The sequence below is a fragment of the Phaenicophaeus curvirostris genome, chromosome 27 (assembly GCF_032191515.1).
Source record: "Phaenicophaeus curvirostris isolate KB17595 chromosome 27, BPBGC_Pcur_1.0, whole genome shotgun sequence".
Taxonomy (NCBI): Eukaryota; Metazoa; Chordata; class Aves; order Cuculiformes; family Cuculidae; genus Phaenicophaeus; species Phaenicophaeus curvirostris.
This window is the reverse complement of record NC_091418.1, coordinates 5,501,895-5,513,970: the sequence shown is the minus strand read 5'-3', so window position 1 is coordinate 5,513,970 and position 12,076 is coordinate 5,501,895. Positions and strand designations below refer to the sequence as shown.

Here is a 12,076-nt window from a genome sequence, read left to right as displayed (position 1 = left end):
ACTGGGGGGTCTGTGGGGGGAGAGAGTGGGACTGGGGGGTCTGTGAGGTGAGAGAGTGGGACTGGGGGGTCTGTGGGGGGAGAGAGTGGGACTGGGGGGTCTGTGAGGGGAGAGAGGGGTACTGGAGGACGCTGGGAAGGGAGAGAGGGGGACTGGAGGGCGCTGTGAGGGGAGAGAGGGGGACTGGAGGGCGCTGTGAGGGGAGAGAGTGGGACTGGGGGGTCTGTGAGGGCAGAGAGTGGGACTGGGGGGTCTGTGAGGGGAGAGAGTGGGACTGGGGGGGTCTGTGAGGGGAGAGAGTGGGACTGGGGGGGTCTGTGAGGGGAGAGAGTGGGACTGGGGGGGTCTGTGAGGGGAGAGAGAGGGACTGGGGGGTCTGTGAGGGGAGAGAGGGGGACTGGAGGGCGCTGGGAAGGGAGAGAGTGGCACTATGGGACTGGAGAGGGGGCAGAGTGGGGTCTGTGGGGTAAAAGTGGGGCTGAGGGATCCGTGAGGGGAGAGACTGGGGCTGGGGGTCTGTGATGGGGGAGAGTGGGGCTGGGGAGGTCTTTGAGGGGAGAGAGTGGGGCTGGGGGTGCATGAGGAGAGAGAGTGGGGCTGGGGGTCTGTGAGGGGAGAGAATGGAGCTGGAGGTTTGTGAGGGTAGAGAACGGGGCTGGGGGTCCAGGAGGGGAGAGAATAGGGAGCTGTGAGGGGAGAGAGTGAGGCTAGGGGACAGAAAGTGGGGTCTGTGGGGAAGAAAGTATGGCTGACATGGCTGGGAACAGTGGGGAGAATGGAGCTGTGGGGCAGTGGGCGAAAGAGTGGGGTCTGTACGATAAGTTTGCGGATGACACTAAGCTGGGTGGAAGTGTGGATCTGCTGGAGGGTAGAGAGGCTCTGAAGGGATCTGAACAGGCTGGATCCATGGGCTGAGACCAATGGCAGGAGGTTTAACAAGGCCAAATGCCGGGTCCTACGCTTGGGGCACAACAACCCTGAGCAGCTCCAGACTAGGAGAAGTCTGGCTGGAAACTGCCTGGAGGAGAAGGACCTCTTCTGTTGGTTCAACCTGTTGGTTGAACAGGAGCCAGCAGGGGCCCAGGGGCCCAAGAAGGCCAATGGCATCTTGGCTTGGATCAGACACGGCGTGGCCAGCAGGGCCAGGGAGGTTCTTCTCCCTCTGGACTCGGCCCTGGTGAGACCGCTCCTCGAATCCTGGGGTCAGTTCTGGCCCCTCACCACAAGAAGGATGTTGAGGCTCTGGAGTGAGTCCAGAGAAGAGCAACGAAGCTGGGAAGGGGGCTGGAGAACAAGGATTGCAAGGAGTGACTGAGAGAGCTGGGGGTGTTTAGCCTGGAGAAGAGAAGGCTGAGGGGAGACCTCATTGCTCTCTGCAACTCCCTGAGAGGAGGTTGTGGAGAGGAGGGAGCTGGGCTCTTCTCCCAAGGGACAGGGGACAGGACGAGAGGGAATGGCCTCAAGCTCCACCAGGGGAGGTTCAGGCTGGACATCAGGAAAATATTTTTCATGGAAAGGGTCGTTGGTCCCTGTCAGAGGCTGCCCAGGGAGGGGGTTGAGTCCCCTTCCCTGGAGGGGTTTAAGGGACGGGTGGACGAGGTGCTGAGGGACATGGGTTAGTGTTTGATGGGAATGGTTGGACTTGATGATCTGGTGGGTCTCTTCCAACCTGGTGATTCTCTGATTCTTTAAGAGAGTGAGGTGCTGGCAGGGGAGAGAGTGTGGGACAGGGGTGAGAGAGTGGGTCTGAGGGGGTCTGTGAGATGAGAGAGAGTGGGGTGGGGCTGGGGGAGCAGTGGGATTGAGGGGCAGAGAGTGGGGCTGGAGGGACAGTAGGGGAGAGTGGGGCTGGGGGAGAGTGGGACTGTGGGGGCTGTAGGGGGAAGAAAGTGGGGCTATGGGGCAAGAGGAGGGCTGTGGGGCAGGGGTGTAGTATGAATGGGGAGAGTGGGGCTGGAGGCAGGAGGGGGTTCTGTGGGTCTGAGAGACTGTGTAGGGGCTGTAGGGTACAGGGAGGGGGTGCTCCTGTGGGGCTGAGGGGCGCGTGCACAGTTAGGGATTCTTGAAGGGTCTGTGAGGGGAAAATGTGGGGCTGGGGGTCTGTGAAGGGAGAGTGTGGGGCAGGTGTGGTGGTTCTGAGGGGCCTGTGGGACAGATGTGGGGCTGGGGGTCTGTGAAGGGAGAGTGTGGGGCAGGTGTGGTGGTTCTGAGGGGCCTGTGGGACAGATGTGGGGCTGGGGGTCTGTGAAGGGAGAGTGTGGGGCAGGTGTGGTGGTTCTGAGGGGCCTGTGGGACAGATGTGGGGCTGGGGGTCTGTGAAGGGAGAGTGTGGGGCAGATGTGGTGGTTCTGAGGGGCCTGTGGGACAGATGTGGGGCTGGGGGTCTGTGAAGGGAGAGTGTGGGGCAGGTGTGGTGGTCCTGAGGGGCCTGTGGGACAGATGTGGGGCTGGGGGTCTGTGAAGGGAGTGTGTGGGGCAGGTGTGGTGGTCCTGAGGGGCCTGTGGGACAGATGTGAGGGCTGTGAGGCAATGGTGTGGGGCTGGGGGGTCCTGAGGGGCCCGTGGTGTGGGCTGGGGTCTGTGAGGGGAGACTGTGGGGCTGGAGGAAGGTTTGGAAGGGTCTGTGAGGGGAGAGGGTGGGTCTTGTGGGGCTCAGAGGCTTTTGGGGGGGCTGGGGGTTTCTGAAGGGTCTGTGAGCAGAGAATGTGGGGCTGGGGGGTCTGAAGGGAGAATGTGGGGTCTGTGGGGCAGGAGGGGTGTCCTTAAGTGTTTGTAAGGGGGGAAAAATGTGGGGTCTTTATGGCAGGGGCGGTTCCTGAAGGGTCTGTGAGGAGGAAATGTGGGGCTGGGGATTCTGTGAAGGGAGAATGTGGGGTCTGTGGGGCAGGAGGAGGGTCCTGAAGGGTCTTTGAGGGGAGAAAAGTGTGAGGCTGGGGGTTTGTGAAGAAGAGTGTGGGGCAAGAGGCGGGGGAGGGTCTTGAAGTATTTGTGAGGGGAAAATGTGGGGATGGAGGGTTTCTGTGAAGAGAGAATGTGGGGTCTGTGGGGCAGGGGGCGTTCCTGAAGGGTCTGTGAGAGGAGATGTGGGGCTGGGGGTCTGTGAAGGGAGAGTGTGGGGTCTGTGGGACACGAAGGAGGTCCTGAAGTGTCTGTGAGGGGAAAATGTGGGGCTGGGGGGTTCTGTGAAGGGGGAATGTGGGGTCTGTGGGGCAGGAGGAGTTCCTGAAGGGTCTGTGAGAGGAGGAAATGTTATGCTGGGGGTCTGTGAAGGGCAGGGTGGAGGATTTTGGGTAGAGGATGTCTTGTGGGGCAGGGTGGGAGCTATGAGGGGAGAATGTGGGGCACCTGTGGGGGATGTCATGCAATTGTTTGGGGCAGAGGCGGCTCTGCAGGGGTCCTGAGTGCCCTGAGGGGTGGAGGAGATCCTGAAGGGTCTGTGGGGCAGAGGCTTCACTTTGGGGTTCAGGGTCTCAGACCAGGATTACCTGGGCAGCTCGTTATGGAGCTGAGCCCCACGGTGAGTGAGCCGCTTGTCTAAAGTGCTGTTGTTGCCAGCAGCGAGGTGGATGTCCCCATTGACGTCGAGACAGTGACGCCCACGCCCATGCTGCTCTACGATAACCAGAAGGCTCGCAGTGTGATGAACGAGTGCGAGCGCCACGTGATGTTTGCTCGCACGGATGCGGATGCCCCGCCGCCACCGGACGACTGGGAGGAACACGTCAACAGGTACCGTGGGGATAGCAAAGAAGAGAAATCTGGGTGCTGAAGGGCCGCCTGTGGCATGGTGGGGGGTTTTGTAGTTATAGAATCAAGGAATGGGTTGGGTTGGACCTCAAAGCCCATCCAGTCCCACCCCTGCCATAGGCAGGGACACCTCCCACGGGATCAGGGGCTCCAAGCCCCATCCAACCTGGCCTTGAACCCCTGCAGGGATGGGGCAGCCACCACTGCTCTGGGCAACCTGTTCCAGGGCCTCCCCACCCTCATTGTGAAGAATTTCTTCTGAGTGTCCAGTCTAAATCTTCCTTCTTCCAATTTAAAGCCATACCCCCTTGTCGTGTGCCTGTCCTCCCTGATCCAGAGCCCCACCTCAGCTTTCCTGCAGCCCCTTTCCGTACTGGAAGCTGTTCTAAGGTCTCCCCAGACCTTCTCCAGGCTGAACAACCCCAGCTCTCTCAGCCTGTCCTCATAGCAGAGGTGCTCCAGCCTTTGGATCATCTCTGTAGCCTCCTCTGGACTCGCTCCAACAGCTCCATGTTCTTCTTATGCTGGAGATTCCAGAACTGGACACAACACTCATAATTTGGTCTTATGGCAGCAGAGTAGAGGGGCAGAATCCCCTCTGGTCCCACTGCTTCTGATGCAGCCCAGGACATGGTTGGTTTCTGGCTGCGAGCGACCATTGCCGGCTCATGTCAAGCTTCTCATCCCCCAGCACTCCAAGTTCTTCTCCTCAGGGCTGCTCTTGATCACATCATCCCCTATCCTGTACCAAAACCTGGGATTGCCCTGACCCAGGTGTGGGACCTTGCCCTTGGCCTTGTTGAGCCTCACAAGGTTCACACAGCCCCACTTCTCCAGCTTGTCCAGGCTTTAGGTGTGATTTGATACAGTGACATTCCTGAGCTGAATAACGTTCAAAGAAAACGGGTTCTTATGTCCACGTTCCTCGCCTGACAGCTGTGGAAGTGCTTGGATTTAATGAACCTCTCCCACACGCTTCCTTTGAAGCCGTCTCCTCTGTTCAGAGGAGGTTGGGACAGTTGAGTTGTTAGATTAGATCCTCAATTCACCCGTAGTCCCATGTCAGAAATGGAAAATGAGGAGGTGCTGGAATCCACCCTTTTGAACCTCCTCCCTGGAGCTGCAGTCCAGCCACGCCGCGGCCCTGATGCTACGATGGGATTGTGTTTGTTTGGGAAGCATGGTGGTAACATGTGCTAAAAGGAGTGATTGTTTTGGTCTTATTTACAGCTTCTGCTGTCTCTCTTGTCTTTCTGATGCTTGGTTTATAAACTACATTTATGGGTTGTTTTATCGAGTCATATTACTAATTTAAACTCACTTGCTAGCCATAGATTGGTTCTCGAGGCTGCGGTTGCAGCCGATGCCCAGTTGTGTTCCAGACTTTGGGAACAGCAGGAGTGTGTGGGACCTGGGTGGCCACTGAACAGCAACCTACATTTTCTCTCTCCATTTTCTCGACAGGACGGGTTGGACAATGGCCCAGAACAAGCTGTTTAACAAGATTCACAAAGCACTCCAGTCGGACAGGCTGGCTCGTTTGGCTAACGAGGGGGTAAGGTCATCTCCCTGTTTCATTTCCCAACAGAGTTGCTGTGTGTGTGTTATCACTCAAAGAATCATTAAGGTTGGAAAAGCCCTTTAAGCTCATCCAGTCCAACCATCAGGCCAACCCCACCGTGCTGACTAAACTGTGTCCTGAAGCTCCACATCCATGTGTTCTTTGAACTCCTCCAGAGATGGAGACTCCACCACTGCCCTGGGTGGCCTGGCCCAGGGCTTCACCGCTCTGTCAGGAAAGAAATATTCCCCAATATCCAGCCTTAATCTCCCCTGGCACAACTTAAGGTTCTTTCCTTTCGTCCCATCCCTTGTGACCTGGGAGAAGAGACCAAAACCCACCTCATCACAACCTCCTTTTTGGGAGCTGCAGAGAGCGATGAGGTCTTCCCTCGGCCTTCTCCTCTCCAGACTGAACAGCCCCAGGTCCCTCCGCTGCCCCTCGTAAAACTTGTTCTCTAGACCCTTCCTAGCAAAGCCAAACTGAGTCAAGATGAAAGTCTTGGCTGTTGGGTTCTGTAGCCTTAAGAAAGAGGCAGCTCTGGGCTTCTCCAAATGATTGCTTTGTCCTTACTGTGAGGATGTTGGTCTTTGCTTGCTGCCAGCAGACTTTGGGCTGCTCAGGCCAATACTTCCCTGTGGCTTGGGATGCTCATAGCATGCTTGATTTTTCCCGTAACTATGTTTCTTTTTAATTTGTTGGTTTTTAGGCCTGCAACGAGCCAGTCCTGAGGAGGATAGCAGTGGACAAATGTGCTCGGAGGGTTCGCCAAGCTCTGGCCAGTGTGAATTGGGACACCAAACTGATCCAGTGGCTTCACACGACGTTAGTGGAAACCCTCAGCTTGCCAGTACTGGCTGCTTACTTGGATGCTCTGCAAACGCTTAAAGGAAAGGTGAGAAGAGCAGTGAAAGACTTTCCTGTTGCTTACAATGTTCCCCCTTATAAAGCTCGTTAAAGGAAGCTGATGGAGTCTTTATCCTCCTTCTTTGGAGTGTCAGGGGTGATGTTTAAAAGCCCCTGGAGGAGGCTGTGTGGGTTTTCTCAGTCCTTCCTGGCCTCTGATTTCAGATCCCCACGCTGATCGACCGGATGCTGCTCTCCTCTACGGCCAAGACGGGGGCAGCGGGTGCCGAGGCGCTGTCTCTGCTGCTGAAGAGACCGTGGGACCCGGCAGTCGGCGTCCTGTCCCATAATAAACCAGTGAGTACCTCCTGGAGAGGCAATCTCACATCAGCTTTGTTCTTCCCATCCATCTCCTGTCCTCTTCCTCTCTTCCTTTGACTTCTCTCTTGCTTCCTGGACTCTCTTCCTTCTGCTGGACACTGCTCTTGGACACATTCTTCCCAATCCATCCTGGGGTGGCTTTGCCCGGGGAGAGCCATAGAGTCATGGAATGGTTTCAGGTGGAAGGGAGCTTAAAGCCCATCCAGTCCCACCCCTGCTACGGGCAGGGGCACCTCCCGCTGGATCAGGGGCACCTCCCGCTGGATCAGGGGCACCTCCCGCTGGATCAGGGGCACCTCCCGCTGGATCAGGGGCACCTCCCGCTGGATCAGGGGCACCTCCCGCTGGATCGGGGCTCCAAGCCCCATCCAACCTGGCCTTGAACCCCTCCAGGGATGGAGCAGCCACCCCTGCTCTGGGCAACCTGGGCCAGGGCCTCCCCACCCTCACAGCAAAACATTTCTCCCCAAGATCTCATCTCAATCTCCCCTCTTTCCGCTCAAAACTGCTCCCCTCGTCCTATCCCTGCTCTCCCTGATCCAGAGCCCCTCCCCAGCTTTCCTGGAGCCCCTCTCCATGCTGGCAGCTGCTCTTGTTCTCTGTGATCCCTCCTGCTTTACGAGGTTTGCAAGATCCCTCCTGCTTCATTGTTTAGGCCAGGCTGGGCAGTGCGATCTCAGGTGGGGAAGTGGCTTTCCCTTACATGTCTTCTGTGTTGAAATTTGTAGAGCAAATTGCCTGGTTCCCCCCTCATTCTGATTGCTTCCTCCGGACCCTCCAATTCCATGTTCCCCACTTCTCGACGACACCGATTCTGGCAGTCGCAGCTTTCCTGCTTGGGAAAGGTTTGTATGGGAGAGGCTTTGGAAGGAGGGAAGTTGAAACTGGCAGCTGCTGAGTTTGCTTTTTGTCAGCAACAATACTTGTTGCTGCTGAAAGCAGAGGCTGGCATCTGCCGCCTGCTGCGTTTTTCATTTGAGACACTACACAGCGAAGGAAGTTGCCGGAATCTGATGCATTAAAGGTCCATTGCTGACCAAAGTCATCCAGCAGTTCAGATCGTATCATTACTGTTATTAAGGTTTGAAGGAAGGAAGGGGCTGGAAGAGGAGAGCATTGCGGAATCATAGAATAGTTTGGTTTGGAAGGGACCTCAAAGCCCATCCAGTTCCACCCCTGCCATGGGCAGGGACACCTCCCACTGGATCGGGGACTCCAAGCCCCATCCAACCTGGCCTTGAACACCTCCAGGGATGGAGCAGCCACCACTGCTCCGGGCAACCTGGGCCAGGGCCTCCGCACCCTCACAGCAAAACATTTCTTCCTAAGATCTCATCTCAATCTCACTTTTTTTGGCTCAAAACCGTTCCCCTCATTCTGTCCCTGCATTCCCTGATCAAGAGCCCCTCCCTGTCTTTCTTGTAGGCCCCTTGAGTATAGGTCAGTTTAATTCTCTGCCTGGATACAGAGCTGCTCACACACCTCCTGATGAGGTAGATACACTGCATATGGAGGGATGAGGTGGGTAGCAGGGGTTGTCTCCGTTAGGAATTCTCTACTTCTGGTTTCGGTAGCTAGAAGTGAATCCTGGGGGAAAAAGAGCGAGCAAGCACAAATTTGTGCATAAACTGGGTTCTGGTCTGTGCTTGTTATTGTCGATACCCCAGTAATGGCTCTGTTATCCATCTCTCTTTCATTCCAAACGGCAGGTGATTCCCATCGCCACCCACCTGCTGAACAACGGCAGTGGGGTGGGAGTGTTGCAGTGTCTCGAGCACATGATCGGGGCGGTGAGGAGCAAAGTGGCAGAGGTGAGTAAGGGGCACGACCGTGCTCAGGAGCCTTTGCTGCTCCCTCCAGCTCGCTCTCCTTGCCTGTAGGTGCTGTTTCCTTCAGTGCCTCATCCTGTTTGCTCTCTCTCTCTTCACCATCGTTGACTTTTTGATTTCTCCTGTAGATTCACAGCCACTTTTCCCACAAGCCGATCATCCTGATTGGGTGGAACACCGGTGCCTTGGTGGCCTGTCATGTAAGTACCTGGTTTGTAGAATCATAGAATTGTAATGTTGGAAAAAACCTTTTGGATCATCAACTCCAACTGTACCTGTCCACTACTAAATCATATCCCTAAGCGCTTCCATCTACTCACGTTTTAAACCCCTCCAGGGACGGGGACTCCACCACCTCCCTGGGCAGCCGTTCCTGTGTCTGAGAACCCTTTTGGTGAAGAAATATTTCCTAATGTCCAATTTAAACTTCCCTTGACTCAACTTAAGGCCATTAGCTCTTGTCCTATGATCTATCATGTGGGAGAAGAGACCAACACAACTCTCTGCAACCTCCTTTCAGGCAGAGAGTGATGCGGTCTCTCCTCAGCCTCTTCCAGGCTAAACAACCCCAATTCCCTCAGCTGCCTCTTGTAAGACTTGCTCTCCAGCCCCTTCCCCAGCTCCATTCCCTTCTCTGGACATGTTCCAGGCCTTCAATGTCTTTCTTATAGTGAGGGGCCCAAAACTGAGCCCAGGACTCGAGGTGCAGCCTCCACAATGCAGAGTACAAGGGAAGGATCGTTCCTTTACATCCTGTCAGACACCCCCTTGACAGCTCCATTCAGAGTTAGATTTTAATTATTGTTTCATTTAAGGCTCTTTGGAGTTCTTCTGATAAGAATCGTGGAATATCCTGAGTTGGATGGGACCCCCAAGGATCATGGAGTCCAACTCCTGTCCCTGCAAGGACAACCCCAACATTTACACCCTGGGGCTGAGAGCGTTGGCCAAATGCTTCTGGAATATTATCCAGCTCGGCGCTGTGACTGCTTCCCCAGGAGGGTTCCAGGAATCCACCACCCTCTGGGGGAAGAACCTTTTCGATTTGGCTGTTCAGGTGCCACCTGTTGCCTTTTCTACCCAGGTTTCAGTGCTGGAATACGTCACTGCAGTTGTGTGCCTTGGGTTCCCGCTTCTCTCCGTTGATGGCCCCAGAGGGGTAAGGACCACAGGGAGAAAGGAGCCTTTCAAATAAATGTACTGTTTTTAATCTCCCTAGATTGGCCTTAGAAGCCCAGTGATAACTGGCAGATTTTTTGAGGAATGTCTGAGTGATAATGGATTGGGAGCAGCCCTGAGGAGAAGGACTTGGGGTGCTGGGGGATGAGAAGCTTGACATGAGCTGCAATGGGTGCTCACGGCCCAGAAGCCGAGTGTCCTGGGCTGCATCCAGAGCAGTGGGACCAGCAGGGCAAGGGAGGGGATTCTGCCATTCCCTCTCATCCCATCGCTTGTTACTTGGGAGCAGAGCCCAGCACACACCTCACCACAACCTCCTTTCTAGGAGCTGCAGAGAGAACTGAGGTCTCCCCTCAGCCTCCTGTTCTCCAGGCTAAACACCCCGAGGTCCCTCAGCTGCTCCCCACAACTCTTGTTCTCCAGCCCTTTCCAGCTCCGTTCCCTTCTCCAGACACACTCCAGCCCCTCAATGTCTTTCTTGGAGTGAGGGTCCAAAACTGAGCACAGTATTCGAAGTGCGGCCTCGAAAGGGCAGTCTCAGTGGTTTATAGAGCAGATATTCACTCACTTTCTGAGTCAGTTTTTTCCTGAGACGCTCGAACGAACTGCACGGTTTATACTTCTCTCCTTTCAGGACACACTTGGTGTGTACTGGGATTGCCACAAAGTCCTCTCTGCCCCTGTGGCGCATACCTTCCCTTTCTAGAAATGCTCATCTGACTCGGAAAGTTGTTCAGCTCCAAAGACTCTGTGTCCTGAATCAGTTCTTCTGGGTTACAGTTCCCCTTGTTGTTGCAGGACGTTGATGACCCCCTCCTGGAGATGAAGAGCCCTGTCCTCTTTGTCATCGGTCAGAATTCCCTGCAGTGCAACATCGAAGTGATGGAAGACTTCCGGGAGAAAATACGAGCCGATAACAGCATGGTGGTGGTGGGAGGAGCAGATGACAACCTCAGGTAACGGTCTGCGAGGTGGATATCTCTTCCCAGGAACCCTGGGCAAGATCCGAGTGTGCTCCATATGTAAGTACCCCCAGATTTGGTACTGGAGCCAGATGAGAACTGCATAAAAATGGTCCACGAAGGTCATCTTTGTTATTCTGAACCTATGATAGATGGAAGGTTGGTTTCCTGTGATACCACTGGGAGAAACGATGCAGATTTCAGTTAAAGATCCACAGTGCCGTGTGGTACAAAACTAGAGCAAGTGTTTCCTTCTTCATGCTGTTTGGAATCCATAGCTTTTGGAGGCTGCGCATGGGGTCAGGGAGGCTGCAAGAGCCTGGAAAGGCATGGAGGGTTTCAATAAACTTCAGAGCTTGTTCTGCCACACCTGTGTGTGTTTGGAATAACTGCCCCAAAAACCTGAGCAAGTCGTGTAAGAATAGGATTGACCTGAGGCCAGAGTTGGGCCCAGCAGCGCAGAGAAGGCTTTGGAGTGTCTTAGGGGTCTGAAATCTAGAGGAGGGATAATTGGTAAAGGAGAGGAAAGAAAGCAATGTAAAACTGTGATTCTGGGTCTGAGGACAGAGCTCTGAAGGAAAGGACATGTATTTCTTTCTTCCCCTCGCTTCAAGAAAGACATTGAGGGGCTGTAATGCATCCAGAGAAGGGAGTGGAGCTGGGGAAGGGGCTGGAGAACAGGGGTTGTGGGGAGCAGCTGAGGGACCTGGGGGTGTTTAGCCTGGAGAAGAGGAGGCTGAGGGGAGACCTCATGGCTCTGTACAAGTCCCTGAAAGGAGGTTGTAGCGAGGTGGGTGCTGGGCTCTGCTCCCTAGTGACAGGTGATAGGACGAGAGGAAATGGCCTCAGGTTGTACCAGGGGAGGTTTGAATTGGCTATCAGGAAAAATTTCTTCACCAAAAGGGTTCTCGGGCACTGGAACAACTGCCAGGGAGGTGGTGGAGTCCCCATCCCTGGAGGGGTTTGGAAGATGGGCAGATGAGGTGCTCAGGGATGGTTCTGTAGTGGCCAGGGATAGTTGGACTTGATTTCAAAGGTCTTTTCCAACCAAATGATTCTATGATTCTATTTCCTTTCATACTGCTTGGGGATGCTGGGCTTTCTTCCATAGTTTTCTCTCAGCACTTTCAAGGGATGAATCTCGTCTTTCCAGCAGACGGTGCTCTTGAGTGGAGAGCTGGCAGAGCTGGCTCCAGCCTTGCTCTGCGTCTGGTAGTGAAAGGGAGATCCTGCTGTTGCTCAAACTCGCTCTCATGTGAAGAACGATAATTCTGAGCATGGAAAAAGTAATGTGTGTTGATTTCTGTCTTTTTTTAATAGGATAAGCAAAGCCAAAAAGAAGTCAGAAGGTCTGACCCAGAGTATGGTGGACAGGTGCATCCAGGTAACCACAGAAACCTTCTGTCTACACCTCGTATCTATAAAATAATCTGTGCTGAAGGATCTCGCTGGCCAGCAGTTATAACTTACTGCCAGGACTGGTGGGATGAAGGTTAATTTGCCTCCTGAGAGAGGTTTTGAAGTGGCTGTCGCCTTTAAGGAGGAGAGATGGGAGCTTCCCAGTACTGCAC

The 12,076-nt window shown here is 54.7% G+C and overlaps 1 protein-coding gene across 5 annotated transcripts in view; it reads left to right on the top strand.

The window, feature by feature from the left end:
• Window positions 1-12,076, top strand: part of KANSL3 (KAT8 regulatory NSL complex subunit 3) — a 34,567-nt gene that overhangs the window by 777 nt on the left and 21,714 nt on the right. For all 5 annotated transcript variants that reach the window (XM_069877706.1, XM_069877704.1, XM_069877705.1 and 2 more), the window contains exons 2-11: window positions 3,559-3,729; window positions 5,212-5,302; window positions 6,018-6,203; window positions 6,380-6,511; window positions 7,264-7,380; window positions 8,245-8,346; window positions 8,493-8,564; window positions 9,449-9,523; window positions 10,342-10,499; window positions 11,826-11,889. In XM_069877706.1, coding sequence (XP_069733807.1) covers window positions 3,559-3,729; window positions 5,212-5,302; window positions 6,018-6,203; window positions 6,380-6,511; window positions 7,264-7,380; window positions 8,245-8,346; window positions 8,493-8,564; window positions 9,449-9,523; window positions 10,342-10,499; window positions 11,826-11,889 — 1,168 coding nt within the window. The remainder of the gene's footprint in view (window positions 1-3,558; window positions 3,730-5,211; window positions 5,303-6,017; window positions 6,204-6,379; window positions 6,512-7,263; window positions 7,381-8,244; window positions 8,347-8,492; window positions 8,565-9,448; window positions 9,524-10,341; window positions 10,500-11,825; window positions 11,890-12,076) is intronic.